The sequence below is a fragment of the Humulus lupulus genome, chromosome 1 (genome assembly GCF_963169125.1).
Source record: "Humulus lupulus chromosome 1, drHumLupu1.1, whole genome shotgun sequence".
Classification (NCBI taxonomy): Eukaryota; Viridiplantae; Streptophyta; class Magnoliopsida; order Rosales; family Cannabaceae; genus Humulus; species Humulus lupulus.
Genome location: NC_084793.1, coordinates 117,942,274 through 117,962,590, shown reverse-complemented (window position 1 = coordinate 117,962,590; position 20,317 = coordinate 117,942,274). Strand labels below are relative to the sequence as shown.

General features: G+C 40.0%; 1 protein-coding gene across 1 annotated transcript in view; it reads right to left on the bottom strand.

The window, feature by feature from the left end:
• Positions 1-18,546, bottom strand: part of LOC133820457 (uncharacterized) — a 46,196-nt gene extending 27,650 nt beyond the window's left edge. Inside the window, exon 1 of the mRNA XM_062253447.1 lies at positions 18,321-18,546. Coding sequence (XP_062109431.1) covers positions 18,321-18,546 — 226 coding nt within the window. The remainder of the gene's footprint in view (positions 1-18,320) is intronic.
• Between the last annotated feature and the right edge of the window lie 1,771 nt (positions 18,547-20,317).

Sequence of the window (20,317 nt, the reverse complement as noted above, 5' to 3'; positions counted from 1 at the left end):
TGAAGGCTATTCCAGATACTAAAACTAGAGGTAATTGTTTCTTCTACCTCATGTGGTTTTCATAGTCTGCATGCATCATTGACCTCCCCAGCCATCCGAATGACTTTAAAGACTAGTTCTTTATGTCAAACAGATTTCAAAACAGCGATTATCATTATTCCAACCGACCTCCTAAGTATCTCTGTTGTTAAAATCTTTATCCGATCTAGGTATTTCTTCTTTTGCTGAGTTTTACTTATTCTTAAAGAGTTGTTGTTTTGTGAAGCTATTTACAAGAGAACGGAGCAGTCTGAGACCCTTCGGGTTCAATACCAAACATGGTGGTGTATGATTCCATCATGGTGTCCTACAAGTTTATCAGAGACGATCATACACTAGCCATCAAGCCTCCTCCCAAAGAGTTTCCTCCAACTGTTGAGGAGGTCGAGGAAGAAGAGGAGGTTGCACTGTTGGTGCGTAAAGAAAGATCACTGCAGGTGGGCAGGATTCCAACCAAGGTCGTGCCAAATCGGGGATAGCAACCGGCACCTCCAGCCAAGGTAATCAAGACAGAGAAATAAACTGGGTTGCTGCCATCTTTAGACTAGTTTGATTCAATTTGAGGCAGCTTATGAGCCTACACCCTAAAGACCTGGACCTGATTATGACTTTACATCAGTGCATCGACCAATTGGTTGTACACCATGATTTTTCTTGTCCTAATTATACTGTAGTAGTTGATGACACTTTATATTTTAGGTTACAATTTTCAAATAGTATGGTACAAACCTCTTGTCATGGCATTCCTTGTGTCATGGTTCCTTTACCCCAGGCATTTGGCAGGCCGAGTATGATCCTAGTCCAGATGAGGATCCCAAACCAGTAGTTCCCATGAAGTAGAAAGGCTAGAATCTCCCCTTCTCCCAATAATCCAAGAGTTAGAGGTTATATCCAGCCCGGTCCATAATGCAGAACTGATTGTAGTAGTTTCCTCCACAAGTTCTGAGGGTAGGGTTATTGTTATGTTATCATCTCGAGAGCAAGTTACCAGAATTCAGGGATGATGGGGTCCCTCTTTTATGTTTCTTTTTTTTTTTATTGTTTTCTTTGTTTGGGCTCTTTGAGCCCTTTGTATTTGGGCCTTTTAGGCCGAGACAATTTCCTTTGGGCTTTACCTCGAGGTTATTTTTATCCTCAATATAATTTACATATTTTAGAATATGTTTTAACTTGTTATATCTAATATTTTTTGTTCACTCCCCTTTTATATCAAGTATTTATGTTTATGAACATTCAGAGTCAGTACACATCCAAATAATTATAGGGGTAATTTTAGATAAAGATATTTTTCCTAATGGCTCGCCCAGTTAATTTTTTGGTTGATCAACTAGTTATTTCCAAGAGTTTGATTGCCTAGTTGCGTACTCCTATTTGGGATCAGACCTTGGACCTGATTTAGTTCTGAGAATTTTAAACCTAGTTAAATTCTAAGATTTTGTTTGTTATGCTTTGAATTTTTTTACCTTAGTTCAAGTTCAAAATTTCTATGAAAATTCGAGCTTTATGAAGCCGTAAAATAATCAATTTTCCAAATTCTATGATAGTTAACTTGTTCAACTCCCTGTAGTCTATACACATCCTAAGTGTCCCATCCTTCTTCTTCACAAACAAAACTGGAGCACCCCATGGCGAGTAGCTAGGCCTGATGAACTCTAAATCAAGAAGCTCCTGTAATTGTATCTTCAATTCCTTCAGTTCTGCCAGTGCCATCCTATATTGTGGCCTCGACATTGTCTCTGTCCCTAGAGCTAACTCAATAACAAACTGAATCTCCCTATGCGGCGGAAGCTCAAGTAAATCCATAAGGAACACATCCAAGAACACACGAACTAATCTAGTCTCTCCCGGCCCTATTGGCAACACTCTGGTAGTATCCACCACACTAGCCAGAAAACCTATACATCCTCCCTGTAATAGGTCCCTAGCTCCCAATGCTGATATCAAGGGTATGTGGGGTCCACATACCACCCCCACAAAAACAAAAGGATCATCTCTCTCAAGCTCAAAGGTCACCATCTTCTTCCTGCAATCAATGGTAGCCCCATATCTAACCAGCCAATCCATCCCTAGAATCATATCAAAGTCTTCCATACCTAACTCAATCAGGTCTACTGATAGCTCCCTACCATCAACCATTACTGGCAGTGCTCTAATCCATCTCCTGGAAACTACGAGTTCCCCTGTAGGCAATATAGTCCCAAATCCCGCAGTACAGTACTCACTAGATCTACACAATCTATCAATCACCATACTAGAAACAAGTGAATGTGTAGCACCAGAGTCAATCAATACAATAAAAGGAGATCCAGCACTAGAAAGCTGACTTGTCACCACCGATGGACTAGCCTCGGCCTCTGCCTGCGTCAAGGTGAATGCTGGAGCTGGAGTCCAGCTGTCAACCTTCCTTGCTTCCCCTTTCTTTACTGTTGGGCAGTCCTTCTTGAGGTCTCCCACCACCCCACATACATAATAGACCTTGGCCTGATGTTCGCCCAGATGGCATCTTCTGCACCTCGTGCACTCTGGGTAGCTTCTCCATGCATCACTGCCTCCCTGGTGACCACCCTGAACACCTCGACCTCTCCTATTAGGACCGGTAGCGGTCGAAGTGATAAGGGCCTTCCTCTTCAAATCACTGGGGCCTCCACCCCTACCAGATTCTGGGTATGGAAGCACCGCCCTGTAAACCTGCCGTCTCGCAGTGTTCTCCCTCCAAATCTTTTTTTCCGCCTCCTCAGTGGTAAAAGCCTTCTCAATAGCCTGGCCATAAGTTGTCCCCCCAGGTACTGTTGTAATCCTCACATCTCGGGCTATCATAGCATTAAGCCCTTTGATAAATCTGTCCTGCCTAGTTACATCAGTAAGCACAAGGTCTGGTGTGAACTTCGCAAGTCGGCAAACTTCAAGGCGTACTCTGTAATTGTCATATTGCCCTGTACCAACCCCACAAATTCATTCACTTTTGCTGCCCTAGCGACAATGTTATAATACTTCTGGTTGAACAAATCCTTGAATCCATCCCAACCTAGAGTAGTAACATCTCTAGTCTGGGATGCCACTTCCCACCAGATGCGAGCATCCTCGCTCAAATATGGCATAGGCCACCGGGTCATTACCTTCTACCCTCATGAAATCTAGGATAGCAGTAATCATACTCATCTACTGTTTGACCTTTAGTGGATCTGGTCCTCCCTCAAAGGTTGGAGGATGTTGTCTCCTAAACTGCTCATACAACGACTCCCACATGTTCTCAATCTGAGGTGCGTGAACAGCTGGTGCCGTAACAGGTGGCACAATAGATGCAACACTCCTTGGCAGAGCCTACTGTCTTAGTAGAAAGATCTGTTCTTCTTGGCTCTGAAGTCGGGCTTGCATGTCTGCCAATATCTGGTGCCAGTTCTCAGGGACTGGCAGAGGATTGTGGCCTTGGTCATCGTCTCTAGCCTCGGACCCAATGCCGGCTAGTCGTATAGATTGCCTTGGATGCATGGCTATCCAAGTTAATATGCAATCAACGACTCAGCGGTCAGACTATGATGACAGGGTAACAATCCTTCCAAGATCCACCATAGGAACACAATTAATCGCCAGCAATCAAGACATAAACAATTATCCAAATATTCATCCACATGCAACAGCAACGCTAATAAGCATGCCTCAATACCATCACACAGCAGTCAAGGGCCAGGCCTTATTAGTATTTCATGCTTCCTATCAATCAAACAAGTAAAAGCATTCATATTCCTTTCAATCACTTAAGAATATAAGCATGAATATACAATTACCAAACCTTGAGTCGAGCTTGTCTTTAGCGGCGAGTGTACATGTCCAGCTAGTCTTCAGGAACCCATAAACCTAGACGGCTCTGATACCAAGTTGTAACGCCTTGGATAACCAAGATCGTTACACTATGTGTTTATAAGTGTGCAAGACTTGCTAATTAAGTCATTTAGTTAAAAATGTGACCCTAGAATCATAGTCAGGTTAGGGTTAAACGATTTTGGTCATAAATAGATAAATTTTCATTCAATTAAACATTTCGTACATGGGATCCCCCCCCAAAAAAAAAGGATTTAAGAACAAATTTACAACATTCAAAATTAAATACAAGCAAAGGCCACTCTAATGGAAAAATATACATTTTAGGTTTTCTAGTCCTTGTACCATCCCTCGGCCGTGGCGGACGAGCAGCTGACTATGTATATCCCGCCTCCAAAGCTCTCCAACTCAGGATTGGTCCACCTTACTATTTCCTTTACCTACACCACGTAGCACCTGTGAGTTGAGGCCTAGCAAGAAAACTATATAGCATAGCATAACTAATCCAGACAATCAAATGATTCACAAGGAAGTTAATTAGGTATTAGGCATATTATGACAGACACATAATCAGTACTTGAAATCAACAAATCATAAGACATTTAAACTAGTATTCAACAAGCTATAAGCAACAACATAACAATAGTAAACATATCACAGTCATCATACAATACTTAGGGTCAACGCCCCTAGGCCGCACCCTCTATTTAACCCACTGACTCCGGCTCGCATAGGCCGAGCTCAGTGATTGTTTAGCTAACCTCAGCTCTCAGTGGCCGAGCCACGTTCTGTGCGAAAATAACATTCTTGACACTCTTAGGCCATTTATTCCATGTTCACATGGCATATCATAATCATACAACATTTGTAATCAATATAAGGAACCTTAGTCCCAACACAACCACACAAAACGTTACAGCTATCTTACCTTTAATTCCGCGTGCTTTGATTAATAAAAATGACCCTCGAGAATGATCATGTTCCGAGCCTTAGCGTACACCTATTCACAATCCATAAATGGTACTTCGATGAGTTTAAATTCCATTGAACAATCCCAGGACCACTATCACGCTCTCGGAACCCCCAATTCCACCAAACAAAGTGGTGAAACCATCCTCTGGGCCCTTGAGCAAAAACCCTAAAATGTACCCAAAAACCAAGTTCTGAAAGTTGAGTTGCGCTACAACGCTTCCTATTAGGTGCTACAGCAGGAGTCAATGACTCTAGCCCCCAAAATCGCAGCCTAACGCTGTAACACTCCCAACCTAGCGCTACAACGCTACTACCAGAAATGCGATTTTCTGGGTTTCTCTCTTCGAATCTCCCCTAGCCAAAGCTCAAAAATTCCTACCCAATCATCAACCAAACACATAATTGAACCCATAAATCACTATAGCTCACCCAAAACAACCTAATAACATCAAAAGTTAGCTAAAAACCTCACCAACCCCAGAAATCAAAACTGAGATTTGAAGCTCAAGAACACTAACTAAAAACCAAAAAACTTCTCAGAAGATTGAAGGAATCCTTACCTTTAGAGAGGAATTCGACCCTAGGTTGCCTCCAATGCCACTCCAAGCTTCAATTCCTCAAATTCCCAAGCTTAAATTATTTAAAACTTCATCCCAAAACCTAAATTCAGAAATCAAACTCAACTAAAACTCAGCAAACTTAAAGGTCTGAAACCTTAACTCAGTGGCAGCTAAATCCTTAGCTTCAATCCTCCAATCCTTGAGTTTAGATTCCTTGCCTTCCTAGCTGATTCTTGTCAACTTCCAACCTCGATCCAAGCTTAATTTCCTTCAGCAAATTGAAAGCCCCAACACAAGAGGGGGTGAGAGAGAGAACTTGAGTGAGAGGGAAAGGGAGAGTTTTAGAGATTTCTAGTGTATTCTGATACATTCCCAACTATTTTCCTGTGTATATCCTTAACCCAAAAAGACCATTTTGGCCCCATAAACTTATTAGCCCTCAAATGGTTTCTAAGGGTAAAACGATCATTACCCGATTCCCACTAATACCCCATGTGTCCCTACCTTTTACCAATTAATCCCATCAAATCCAAATAAATTCCAAAGTATTCTCTAAATTCCCAAAATACCCCTAGGCTCCCTCGAGCTAGTCATTAAACCTTGATGTGACTATTTTGCTAATCCGCTCACTAGGATCGCCTCGTGCCGAATAATCCAAATACATTCACATAATAATGTGGTCTCGCACTAATATTGCATATAATCACATTTATGCCCTCAACAGGCCAAAATTACAAATACGCCCTTATAAGCTAAACAGGGCCCACATACATATCTAATACTCATAAACATGCATTTCACATATCCATATAATCATTTAATCGTGGATATCATATAAATATGAATTTAAACATTAAATCATACATAATTGAATTATTCCCTCTCGACACGCTAATCAAGGCCCTTAAGCCTTATTAGTGATTTTGGGTCGTTACAAATACAGCCTGAGCTTTCTCGAGGCCAGAATCAAACAAAACGTGAGCTTTTCAATTAGAGGATATCTAGATTCAGATCCCAAAACCCTCTTACTCACATAATACACTGGTTCTGTGTTCGATTTTCTTCTCGAACTAATGCAACATTGACCATGCTTTTTGTTGCGGCTAGGCATAAGTACAAACATGCCCCAGCGACTGGTTTCGATAACACGGGGGGTTCAGCTAGATGAATCTTTAGATCATGAAATGCCTATTTACATTCCTCTGTCCATTCAAATTGTCTATTTCCCTTGAGGGCATTATAGAAGGGAATTCAATTGTCCATGGACTTTGATACAAATTGATTTATGACCGCAACATTTCTAGTTAGGATTTGTACTTCTTTCCTCGACCTTGATGAACGCATTTCTAATAGCGACCTGTTCTTCTCTGGGTTCAATTCAATCCCTCTCTCGTTAACTATGAAGCCTTACATTGCTGCGAGATGAGCTTCATGTCGTACTTTCTCAGCATGCCAAAACATTCTTCCATATCATATACATGGTTATTGGTTGTCTTTGACTTGATGAGCATTTGTCGACATATACCTCCATGTTCTTCCTGATCTGGTTGATGAACACCTTACTGACTAGCCTTTAATATGTTGCACCAATGTTCTTTATCTCGAATGACATGACCTTATAGCCGTATATGTTATGTTCGAATATGAAGATGGTGTGCACTTGGTCCGCAGGATTCATCGCGAGCTGGTTATATCTAGAATACATGTCCTTGAAGAACATGAACTCGTGACCAGATGTGGCATCAACTAGCTAATCTATTCTCGGTAGCGGGAAACAGTCTTTAGGACAAGCTTTGTTTAGGTCAGAGAAGTAGATGCAGGTCCTCCAAAATCTGTTTGGATTTAGGAGCAAAACAGAGTTGGAAATATAGGTCGGATATTTAGCCTCCCTAATGAACCCACATTTTAATAAGTGAGCTACCTCTTCCTCTAGAGTTTCTCCTCGCTCTTTCCCCAACAACCTACGTTTATGCACCTTCACAGACACGTTTTTGTCCAGGTTTAAAGTATGCATCATAAATCTTGGACTGATTCCCACCATATCCTCATGTGACCAGGCAAAGACGTCAAGGTTTTTCCTTAGAAATTTGACCGATTCTTTTTTTCTTTCGGTTTTGAGATTTTTTCCAACCTTTACTAACCTCGAAGGTACTTCTATGTCAAGAAGGATTTCCTATGGCTCTTCTAAAGCCTGATACTCATATTTGTCTTCGCCTAATCTTATATTTATTTCTTTCGGTTGGGCGACCTCATTTCCAGCTTCCTAAGGTTCTTTCGCCTCTCCAGCAATTACCATTGACTGGGGTTCCTCATTCTCTTAGATTATTACCATGGCTTATTGTCCTGGTAGTGATTTTCCCTTCATGGCAATGATTTTCTTGAGTTGATCTCTTCTCGTGGTACATATTCCCGAGGATGATGGAAATTTCATGGCCAAGTGGTGAATTGAAGTTATAGCTTCAAACACCATCAGTGCAGGTCTCCTCAAAATTACATTGTAGGTAGTCTAACAGTCAATTACCATGAAATTGAGCTTCTTGTAGATAGCTTGTGCCTCATTGTTGCCTTAAGATCGACTAAAGATAGCCCCATATTTTCAAGGGTAGACTTGAATAGCACATTCATAGAGCTCTTGTGTCAATCAATATTATGTGCACCCTCAAATTTCCTAGTTGAATAGTTATCACCAGCGAATCATTATGAGAGAATTGGACATGAAAAGTGTCTTCTTCCATAAAAGTGATTGGTTGTTTATCCCACTATTGTTGTTTATATAACCTCTGCTTCGGAACGAACTCAATACCATCATGTGTCTTCAGCTCCTCGATATATCTCTCCTTGGCACCATTGCTCGTTCTTGCAAGATGAGGTCTGCCTAAAATGGTGACTATGTCCCTCTCTTCAATAGGGGGAGGGATTATCTGACTTCCTTGAGTTGATTGAGATTTTGTTGGATTGATTTGGTTACTCGGAGCTAATTGAGGGTTCTTCCACATCGGTTGGTTAGGAGCTACCTTGTTCCGAGCATATTGGGCTAACTGTCCAGCTCGAATGAGAGTTTCAATTTAATTCTTTAGCTGACAACAATCATCTTTTTTGTATTCGATATCATTGTGGTATCGACAAAATTTATCCGGGTCTCTCTTTTCCCTTTTATGCTTCATGGGCTCGGGCTTTCTTCCCTAGAAGACAGTAAGAATTAGCTAGATAAATATGTTCTCGCGTATCTGTTAGGTCAGTTTATGTGGTGAAGATAGAAGTGTACTTCTCCTCGTTCTTATTTTTCTTGGACTCACTCTAGTTGCCCTCACCATTCCATTTTCATTTATTATCCCCCGTCTGGTAATTCTGGGTGGCGGGCTGTGTAGCAGCTGCTGCATCTGCCACAACTCTAGTGGGCTGAACGAGGGTATGGCTGGTTCCTGTGATAACAGAATATACCTCTTCTAGATTTATCCATTCTTGAGCTTGATCCAAGAATTCATCTACACTTTTCACTCATTTCCTTTGGAGCTCCTTCCGCAGATCTCTTCCTATAGTGATTCATGTTCTCATGGCCATGAGCTTGGCACTGTCATCAGTGCTTCTAGCTTGGGTCACTGCCTTAGTAAATCGATTGAGGTAAGCCTTCAGGGATTCATTAGGTTCTTGGTTAATGTTGGCTAGTGACTCAGCCTCTACCCAAACCTCTTCTACAGCTTGAAACTATTTATTGAACTCGGAGGACAAATTTTTTCAGGACGTGATTAGTGTTTCTTATATTTGTTTAACGTAGTTGGGAATAGAACACACCGTAGGTCGACATTCACATTGTGGGCAATCATCAGAGTGTTGAAGGACCCAATGTGGTTGGACGGATCAGTGGTTCTGTTATAAGTGGGCATAGTTGGCATCATGAAGCCAACAACATATGGAGCTGCTGCGATATGAGAGGCAAAAGGCTCGAGCTCTTCATCAGAATAACAATCATCAATATTTTTCCCAAACAATATGTAACGCCCTAGATAACCAAGAACATTACATTATGTCTTTAAGATAGTGCAAGACTTGCTAATGAAGTCATTTGAATAAAATATGTGATCTTAAAGTCATAAACAAGTTAGGGTTAAAATATTTTGGTAATAAACATATAATTTTTCATTAACATAAATGTTTAGTACATGGGATCCCAAAAACAGGGTTTAAAGAACAAATTTACAAAATTCCAAAAGTCATATACAATCAAAAGCTACTCTAATGGAAAAATACACATTTTAGGTTTTTTGTCCCTATACAAATCCCTCAGCCGTGGCGGACGAGCTGCTGACAATGTACACCCTTCCCCCAAAGCTCTCTAACTCATGGTTCATCCATCTTACCATTGCCTTTACCTGCACCACGTAGCACCTATGAGCCAAGGCCTAGCAAGAAAAGCATAATAGCATAGCATAATCAATAATGATAATTAAATAATTCACAAGGTAGTTAACCAGATATTCAGTAAGCCATAACAAACACATAATCAATGAATTACCAGTCTATCATCTAGATATTCAACATGCCATAACCATCAGATTAACAATAGTGAACATATTCATATTCGAAAATTTATCACAATCATCATACAATACTCATGGTCGACGCCCTTAGGCCGCATCCTCTATTTAACCCACTGGCTCCGACTCCCTTAGGCTGAGTCCAGTGTTTATCTAGCTGACCCCAACTCTCAGTGGCCGAGCTACATCCTGTGCACAAATTACCAGCCCAAGCTCTATTAGGTTGTTTATTTCATGTTCAAATGGAATATTATAATCATAAAACATTTGTATTCAAATATAGGGAATCTCAGTCCCAACACAACCATGCAAGGGTGCAGTTTTCTTACTGTTATCCCCGTTTCCTGTCATGGGTCCGGGACTGCAACCCAGGCCCACTAGCTGGCCAATTAAGGTTGGGCCAGTCCGGGCCATGGCAAGGAGTATGATGGATATCGACAGCCCAATGCTAGGTTAGGCCCGGAAGGCGTCCGGGGGAGTATTGTCCGGGATGGTCATCCGAGAGACAGTACAACTGGTTAGGGGTAACAGTCGGGATCGGTGCGAACGGTCCCGAAGCTTGGTAAATTATCTGGGCTCCTGATGGATGATCCGGGCTCACGGTAAACCGAGAGGGACAAAGGTAAACGAACCCGGGTCGGGTCCCCATGGTTGGCAGAGAAAAGCATCTGTGACCCTAACTTCTCCCCATGAAGCGTGGGAATCGTCCCCACGTTTCTCCTGCGGAAAAGGCCACCTCGGGATTGTACGCCACTGGTTCAGACCTGTGCCACCACTTCTCTAACCGATCTTGTCCCCTGAATCTGTCTTGTAACTCGAGATGCCCAGACCAAAAGCTCAAATTTTTCGGATGATAGATACGGTTTCGGCTGGCCCAATGGGCTCGAGTTAGCATTTTTCTTTTGTGTTTTAATTCTTCTGTATTGGGCTTCCGGTAGAGAAGCCAGCAGTATTTATACCTTTATTGGGGTCGGGTCAGCCCGACCCATGCCCAGTGCACCTGTGAACCTATAAATACATGTAACAGAGCATTGGGGAAGGGGATTTTTGGGTGCATGTATACAGTTACTTTGCTAAAACTAAGAGAAAAACTCCATTGTTATAGATTCTCTAAGCTCTAATACAACGATCTCATGGACTAAGGCTCATTAATGCCCCATCCACATAAAAATCTTGCTTACAACTTCTAAACCCTTTCTATTTAATCTCTCTTATCTTTTATTATTATAGTTTCCGAAAAACTCGGTAAACAGTTACCTTTAAGTATGAGCGGAGAAAATGAAATGGTTCCAAGAACGATCCTCAGCCCCGAGCCTTTACGATAGACCTAGTCACAAAGGCCAATGGGTATCCATCAACTTCTAATCCAAATAAATACCTAGAAGAAAGAAACTAGCCTCCGGGAACTCAATTTCTACTAACTCGGGTAGTATAAATTGTCCCGAGAGCCTAGGTTCGAACCTTGAGCCTCACTAAAATCCCTAGGCGGGCCGCGACTTGGCTTAGTGGGTCACGAATTTCCCCCAAGTCAGAGAGCAAGCACCTAAGCCAAAGGGAAGTCGGGCCCCGACTTGGCCTAGTGGGTCGTGGCGCGACCCCAAGACAGAAGCCACGCCCAGGCCAAAATGGCCAAACGCGCCACCGCGCGCCCCCCTCAAACCCAGAAAATTTGGGTTCTTCACATGCATATCCCAACAAAGAACACCAAGATTAAACCCATAATTTTCCCCAACAAATCTCCTCAATTAAACACCAAACCAGCTACGAATTCAAGATTAAACTACCCATTTTAGACACCATAACCTCAACAATTACACTTCAATCACTATCTCAACTCAACCATAATTCATCACCCAATACATACCCAAGAACCTAGAATTGGACCTACTCTAAGCTTCAGGATTAGTCAGCTGAATTCTATTCAGTTAAACTAAATTCAATAACTAATTTATACCTAGGACCCTAGCGAAATTCAAGGGTAAAACATAGAGTTCTTGCCTCAATTATAACTGAATTCCCTTTGTTTTCCAGCTCCAATTCCCAGCTTGAATCCCCTCTAGCTTTCCTTCTAAGACAAGAATTCGAAGCCTAAGCTTCTACCCTTTCTTTCCTTCCTACCTTCAAAGAAAATTGGAAGAGAGTGAGAGAGAGTAAACCGTGAGAGAGAAGGAGAGAGTTGAAGAGAGTTCCACCACTTTCTGAGTTAATCCTAAGAATTACTATACTTATCACGTTGCTAACAAAATGACCATTATGCCCCTCCTCATCATTTTAAATCCTTTAATTATTCTAAGGGTAAATGAGTCATTTCCCCCCCAGTTCCCACTAATTCCTCAAATGTTCCTAATATCTACCAATTAATCTCGGCATCCAATTAATTACTAATTATTTATTCAATATCTAATAATTCTCAACATATTCTCTAAAATCCTGGGAACACCCCTAGGCTCTCCCGAGCCGGGTATTAATCCCCGCTATGACTATTTCGCCAATCCACTCACTAGGACCGTCTCGAGCCATATACTGCAAATATATCCACATAATAATGTGGTCTCAATAGTTTATCACATATAATCACATTTATGCCCTCAACAGGCCAAAATTACAAATATTCCCTTATAAGCTAGACAAGGCCCACATGCATATTTAATACTCATAAACATGCATTTAATCATATCTATATAATCATATAATCATGCATGCCACAAAATCATGCATTTAATCACATTTATACCAATTATGCCCTCCGAGCACACTAATCAAGGCTTTTAAGCCTTATCAGCAATTTTGGGTCGTTACATAAGGGCCTCTTCATTTGCTCCTCCAATAGGGCCAGCCATTCGAGGGTTGGATCCTTTGTCTCTATGTTATTTTGGAGCAGGTTACCAGCTCCCATCCTATTGTGTGTGTTAGGTTGGTTATTGTTCCTCTAAGCTTAAGCTCGGTTAGGTGGGATATTCCCATTGTCACGCACGGTAGACAGATCTCCCCTGTATTGAGTATAGCTCAGATCATGATAGTGAGCTGACTATCCTCTTTGCATGTTTAGATGATCACGCAGATCGGACTGTACATTGGAGCACAAGGTATGAGTTGAAACTAGTTGATTTCTCAAATCACCTTTGTGCCTATGGACATTCATGTTACTGGTATTCTCGGTCCTGCCCCCACGATGGCTCTCTGTCCATTAACTTCCATCCATGAAGTTTACTACTTGTGGTTGAGGTCGTTGAACTTTATTATTAGCCTGAGATCGCTAGGCATATGTTTCTTCTACAGGTATGGGATGCATCTTTTCATTCCCGTGCTCTGAAGCATTCCTCTGTGGGCGTGGCAGTGTTGGATGAAGAATAGGTGAGGGAGGATGCCTTATTGGTGAAGTAATTAGTGTCCCATCTGGGCAGACCAGATTCGCTCGCCCATTGTCTACTCCGATTTTCTAAGTTGGTGGCAACACAGAGTTATTAAGTTGTATCTGAGTGGCTCACTAAGGCGCTAGTGGATTCACAGGGATCTCAGCCCTTCTCGATGTGGTCTCAGCTCGCCTTGCCTAGCAAGGTTGAATCTATGAGTGTGAGCCGCTTGTCTATTCCTGTGATTATTAGCAGGTGGGCTATTCCTATGAGTCTATTCAGACGTCATAGAGCTTTGCCTCATTCCGTCATTCTCATTGGTTGTAGGAGAAGGTAGTCGAGCCACGATCTCGTCTATTCGCCTGTTAGCTTGGGCAAGGTGGTTCCTCAGCTGAGCATTCTCCATTTCAATGCTGATCAGGTATCCCATATTAAGCTTAGAAATCTTAAATAGAGAGATTAAGCTTACAGTAAACCAAATGTAAGGAAATATAAACACACACAATTTATGTGGTTCAATGGTTAAAATTCACCTCGTCCATGAGTCACTATTATTGATCTATTTAGGAACCCTAGATGAAATTTTGTTTGACAATTTCGTCAGAGTTTTTGCATACAGAATGTTTGTCCTTTCTAATGTCCATTCCCCTTGTATTTATAGGGAATTATGGTGGACAATATTGGGTAACAGTAGTATAAATGATAATTTTCAATATTGAGTATCTTCCCAGATTAATGGACATTTAAATACCCTAACTAAGCCTGTTACCATTTACATCAACCAATAAATGTAAACAATGATTGCATGCATTTATTGCACATATTGGCCATCCGAGTCTGTAGGATTCTTCCATGTGTGTCGGTGAACCACCCTGATCTAGTTTCCATTCTTGAGCTGGATATGACTAGAACAGGATGGCTTGACTTAGATTATGCTCGGTCTTTATGCATGTGATCTGAACGTTGGGTTCCTCTATCTCTGTCATTTGCTTCTCTAACGGTTTGGAAGATCTTGGGCTATTCAGAACTCAGTGGCACAACCTCGATCTGTTTGGTTTGGAGTTAATGAAACATCTCCAAAGTCTTGCCTCCTTTATTTATTTCAGGTTAGATGTGGCCTGAGCTAGATAATTGAGCTCATTTTTTTAGAGTACAACATAAAGTAGTATAATTGCTAGGATAGGATGTTATGATATATGTGTGGTTATTTGAGAAAACTTCCTTTCTGGTCTTTAGTTTCTCATTCCTTTTATTGCCTTATGCTACAAATAAGAGTAAGTGAAGAGTTTTGGATGCGATAATTTTTACCAATCTAGAATTGTGTGTATCCTCTGAGGGTCGCATCACTGATGGGGAGATCTAGAATGTGCCGAATTTTTGTTAGTTAAAAACTCTACGCTGTTATGTTTTGTTGAAAGTACTTATTTTATCTTTAAGTTGTTTTTGGTTTTAAAACTTGGAATTTCGTTAAGTAACATTTAATAAATTAAATAAAGCAGAGATTGTTTGTTCTTTGATGTATATGTGTTATTTTTATAATTATTGTGCGATTATCAAATAATAGAAAAGTCAGGGTGCTACAGTTTCCTAAGAGACTTGTGGGATATTCTGATGGATGTTCAATATCAAGTGTGTGAAACAATCTCTCCACAACCAGTTGGGTGTTTATTCTCAAAGGAGGACCAGTTTCTTGGGGTTCCAAAAAACTAACATGTATTTCACACTCAATCATGTAGGTTAAGTTTTTAGCTCTAGTAACAACCGACAAAGAGGCAGAGTGGCTGTAGGATCTCATGTTAGATATTCAAATTTCTGTGGATGAGGTTTCGATGATCTCGATACATTGTGATAGTCAAGCCACATTCGCTAAATTCTATAATGGCATATATAACGGGAAGTCTAGAAATATAAGTCTAAGACATGAGTATGTTAGACAATTGATCCAAGATGGAATCATTTCGATCTCTTATGTGAGAACTTAGCGGATCTGTTCACTAAACCTCTTAAAAGAGATTTGGTAAGTTCTACATCTAAAGGTGTGGGACTGAAACTTATAGAATAAGAGATTCACCAATGATGGCAACCCAACTTTAAACTTGTGAACATCAAGGGCAAGAGTTCAATGGGTAACAAGTCATTGATAATTGAATAGTTTTCAACAATAAACAATTGTGAGTCCCATTTGAAATGGTTTGTGTTCGTTTCTACCAGACATGTGGGTTAATCCTAAGAATTTTAATGAAGTTCAGTTGAGTGTAACAAGCATTTCTATAGGTAGCAAACATGTTGTAACAGTTTCACCTATGTAAACTTAAAGGTGGTGCCACCTCTCTAGGAGTTGGAGTTTTTCCCTGGAAAGTTCATGAAATGGATTAGCACATGGCCATAATAGTGAAAAGCGTTAAAAGTGGGAAAATGAATGGTCAACTAGAGGTGGGTGAGGTATTACCTGTCTTATTACTAGGAGTACTCAGTTCAATCTTTAAGGCACTTATCACTTCGATAAGGATTTGTAGTGCCTTCACTAAGGTAAAGTTCAAATTGAAAGATGCTTTATTTTATACACTAATATTGTTTGAGTTAAGAATGATTGTATTTAACCTAGTAGGGGCATGTTTCCATTGGTTAAATGTAATGGCTAACTTATTTACACATTTCGGTGAAAAATACTCAACGGTTTCACTTAAGTTGTAGTAAAAATATGAGTTTTTGTTGTAGGAATTAATAGTTGACTTTTATGGGTCTAAAGTGATTCAATGAGGTTTCTAAGCTTACCTTAATAGTTTGGAATCATCTGGAGGTGCTTCAGGGTGATTTTTGGCACCCTAGGTAGTAGGGAAGCGACATGTCATAACCTAGGTGGTGAAATGTTGCCACAAAGCTTGAAACCAATACAAGACATTGGATAAACGGCATGTCGCATGCCATTGGGTGACATGTCTCCTGGGGATTTTTAGGAAAGCCTAATTTTGGCTACAAAATGATGTGTTTAAAAGCTTTAATCCTATTGGTTAGAATTAATGACGGTGCCTACACTATAAATAAGGGTTATTGTAGTTTAAAAGCCTTGATCACACTTTTCAACTCTCTCTCTAACCCCTGTCTCTAGCTATGAAGGATCGTATATTTTCTCCAAGAAACTCACCAAGAAATTCTTGACTTGTATGAGTTTTAAAGGCTTGTTTAATCCCACTTATCATTCCATCTCGGTGATCCCTCAAGCAACTTTCGAAAGGCTTGGAATATAGATTTTTGACAACGATGCTCCTCTTGTATAAGTATTATGATGTTACTCCAAGTTTGAAGACTAAATTATTCAATTCAATGGTTGCATGTGGTATTTTCTTTCTATATGCTTTCCTCTCTTGTGGCTTCTCGGTCCCTTTAAATTATCTACTGCTCCTCCATTGTAACAATATAGAATTAGTGGTTTCTCTATATCTGGAATTACTACCAGAACAATGTAGAACTTTCTGAGCCAAACCACTTCTTTAGCCACTTCAGAAGCTGCTATATACTTAGAATCCATGGTTGAATCTGTAATATTGGATTGTTTAATACTTCTCTAGACTACAACTCCTCCACTAGGAGTGAAAAATGATCCAAACATCCATTTACGATTGTCTTTGTCTGATTGAAAAATCATAATCAGTATATCTAGTAGGGTTTAATTTACCCTAGAATAAACAAGCATAGAATCTCTCATTCTCCGAAGATGGTTGAGTAAGTGCTTTACTGCAACTGATAATATCCACTGCATAGCATATGTCGGGCCATGTACACAATATAGCATGCATCTGACTCCCAACTACTGAAGCATAGGTATACTTTCTCTTGTCATCTTCTTCTTGAGGTGTCTTTGGACATTGCTCTTTGGAAAGAGTAATTCCAGGACTGGTCGGTAACTAACCATTCTTGGATTTCTCCATGAAGAACCTTTCCATCACTTTTTCTATGTAATTTTCTTGAAAAAGTTCAAGGATCTTGTTCTCCCTATCCCTTAGGTGTTGGATTCCCAGAACATAGCTCGCTACGTCCAAATCTTTCATTTGGAACTTTTAAGCTAATCACTTTTTTACATTTGACACTGTCTCTAAATCATTTCCAATGAGTATAATGTCATCCATGTAAAGAACTAAGAAAACCACTACTTTCCCTTTGATATATTTATATACACATGCTTCGTCAACATTTTATACAAAGTTGGATGTTTTAATTGTCTCATGAAAGGTAATTTCACAGATTTGGATGCTTGCTTCATTCGATAAATGGATTTTATCAACTTGGGCATTTTATGATCTTCCCTTTTTTTGCATAAACCCTTCTGGTTGTATCATATACATACTTTCATCAAGAAATTCATTTAGAAAAGTTGTCTTGAACTCGATCTGTCATACCTCATAGTAATAAGTTGATGCTACGGATAAAAGAGCGTATAAATTTTAGCATGGCTACAGGAGAAAATGTCTCTTCATAATCGACAACCTCTCTCTGTGTATAGACTTTGGCTACAAGCCTTTCCTTGAAAGTCTGTACTTTCCCTCAACACCATTTTTCTTCTTGAAAATTCATTTGCATGCAATGGGCCTGACGGCTTCAGGTGGGTCTACAAGTTCCGAGACATAATTGGTATACATCGATTCCATCTCTTAGTTCATGGCTTCTTGCCGTTTCTCATTTTCAGGGTCTTCCATTGCCTCTTTATTGGTCAATGGGTCATCCTTGTCTGTGTCAGAAACAAGGACGTGTGCTTCGTGTTCGTGGCAAACATATTATCTCACAACCCTCCTACTACGACGTTTCACCAGGATTTCCTTTTCAGAAATAGTGTTTCTTTGGTTTGCTGATTAGCCCTTAATGGTGATGATAATGGAATTTCGATCAACAATGAGTTCCTCAACAACTACCTTGCTCTGAGGTTTATAGTTAGTCATATAGTCATGCTCAAGGAAGGGTGCATTTGTTGACACAAATACCTTTTGTTGAAAAATACATGGTCACCTCTACCTTGTGTATATGGAGCATAGCCTACCCAAATTCACCTTCAGACCTAGAGTCAAGTTTTCCTAACTTAGGTCTAAGAACATGAGTGGGAAAACCCCAAATGTAGAAATGGCGCAAAGTTGGTTTGTTACCATTCCACAACTCTAGTGGTGTCTTGCATAATGTCTTAGAAGGGACTACATTAAAAATGTAAGTCGTTGTTTTAAGTGCAAAACCCCATAATGTGAGAGGAAGTGATGAATAGCTTAACATGGACTTGACCATGTCCAACAAGGTTATGTTTCATCTCTTTGAAATACCATTTTTTTGTGGCGTTTTAGGCTTTGAGTTGCAACAGAATGCCATGCTCCAACATGAAATATTTGAATTCTAAATCGAAATAGTCACCACCTCAATCTTATTGAAGCATCTTAAGTAATTTACCTAACCGCCTCTTAGTTTCGGCTTTGAAGTTTTTAAACTTGCCAAAAGTTTCTGACTTCCTAAGCATTAGGTAAGTGTGACCATATGTTGAGTAGTCGTCTATAAAAATGAGGAAATACTCATAACACCTCTAACTTGTACATTTATTGGGCCACACACATCGCTGTGTACAATCTCTAGTGGTTCCTTGGCTCTATTGCCTTTCGTTGAGAAATGGTGTTTAGTCATTTTGCCTTCTAGATGGGATTCGGAAATAGGAAGTGTTCCAACAGTTAGTTGTTTTGAGCATATACAGTCAAATATTTTGTTTAGCCTCACAAATATTGAAACCATTCTATGAAATAATAATCATATTATTATTAAAAGAAATATCAAAATTTTGTTCAAGCAACAAAGTTAAGGAAACTAAATTTCTAGTAAAACAAGGAATAAAATAAAAATTGTTGAAAACAAGATAATTGTTCCCAAAAAATAAATGGATTGTTCCCAACGTGCATGGTCACCTCACCAATAGAAATTTTCCTTGATGACTCAAGTATCTGCGTAGAAGAACAAACATGGTTAGTGGCTCCTGAATCAATGACCGAGGATGACATATCATCTTCCACTACAGAAGCTTCAAGAACAAGTAAATCAAATTTACCTTTCTTTTTTAGCTAAGCGAGATACTTGTTACATATGCTCTTCCAGTGACTTACAACCCTGAAGTGGAAGAAATTTCCTTTTGATTCCTTCTTTTTGGAGTTGTTGTCAATCTTGTTCTCTTTGGCTTTTGGTGCCTTCTTGCCTCTCTTGGACTTTTTGCCCTTACCCTTGTGCTTGTCATTGTTCTTCTTCCTCTTATTGGTTTTATCCTCAGAGGATGATGGTTTCTCTTCGATGACATTTGTTTTCGCCTCTTTGGTTATACTTTTGTTAAGAGACTTAAATGTCTGCAGTTCATTCAATAGTTGGGTCATGTTGAGCTCCAACTTGTTCATCACATAGTTGGTTATGAATGCAGAGAAAGTAGGACTGGGTGATTCAAGTATGATGTTTACTTGAGTATTATCATCAGTGACAGCCACATGTATTTCTACTTCATGCATCACGTTGATTATGCTCAAGACATGTTCACGCACAAAAACACCATTTTTCATTAATGGTCATGTAGGTTCTAGTGGCCTTATATCTACTTTGATCAGATTGCTTCCCAAACATGGTATGCAGAGATTCCATGATACACTTTGATCAATGTATGCCTTAGTAGTAGAAAACAGATAAACAACCGTTCATCTTCACAAAAGAGGAAACCGACCATGTTCAATTTCCACGTAATGATATGCTTGCGATAATTGTTCAGATATCTAACAGAAGAGTCCAGAGAATTCTGATCTAAAATTTGACCTCAGTAAATGTGCTATTAATGTCCAACTTGGAAAAAATTGGACTCTCTGTCAGGGACCTGAAAGCTTCTTCAAAGACCCTCTACAAATTTTTAGGGGAAATACTGATAGTAATTAGAACTACAGAGCTTGTGGTAACCATCATAGATGAGATCTGGACCATGACCAAGATGCTCGAGTTTATCGTAATAGACTGCCGAAAAACATATAATGCCATCCTAGGTTGA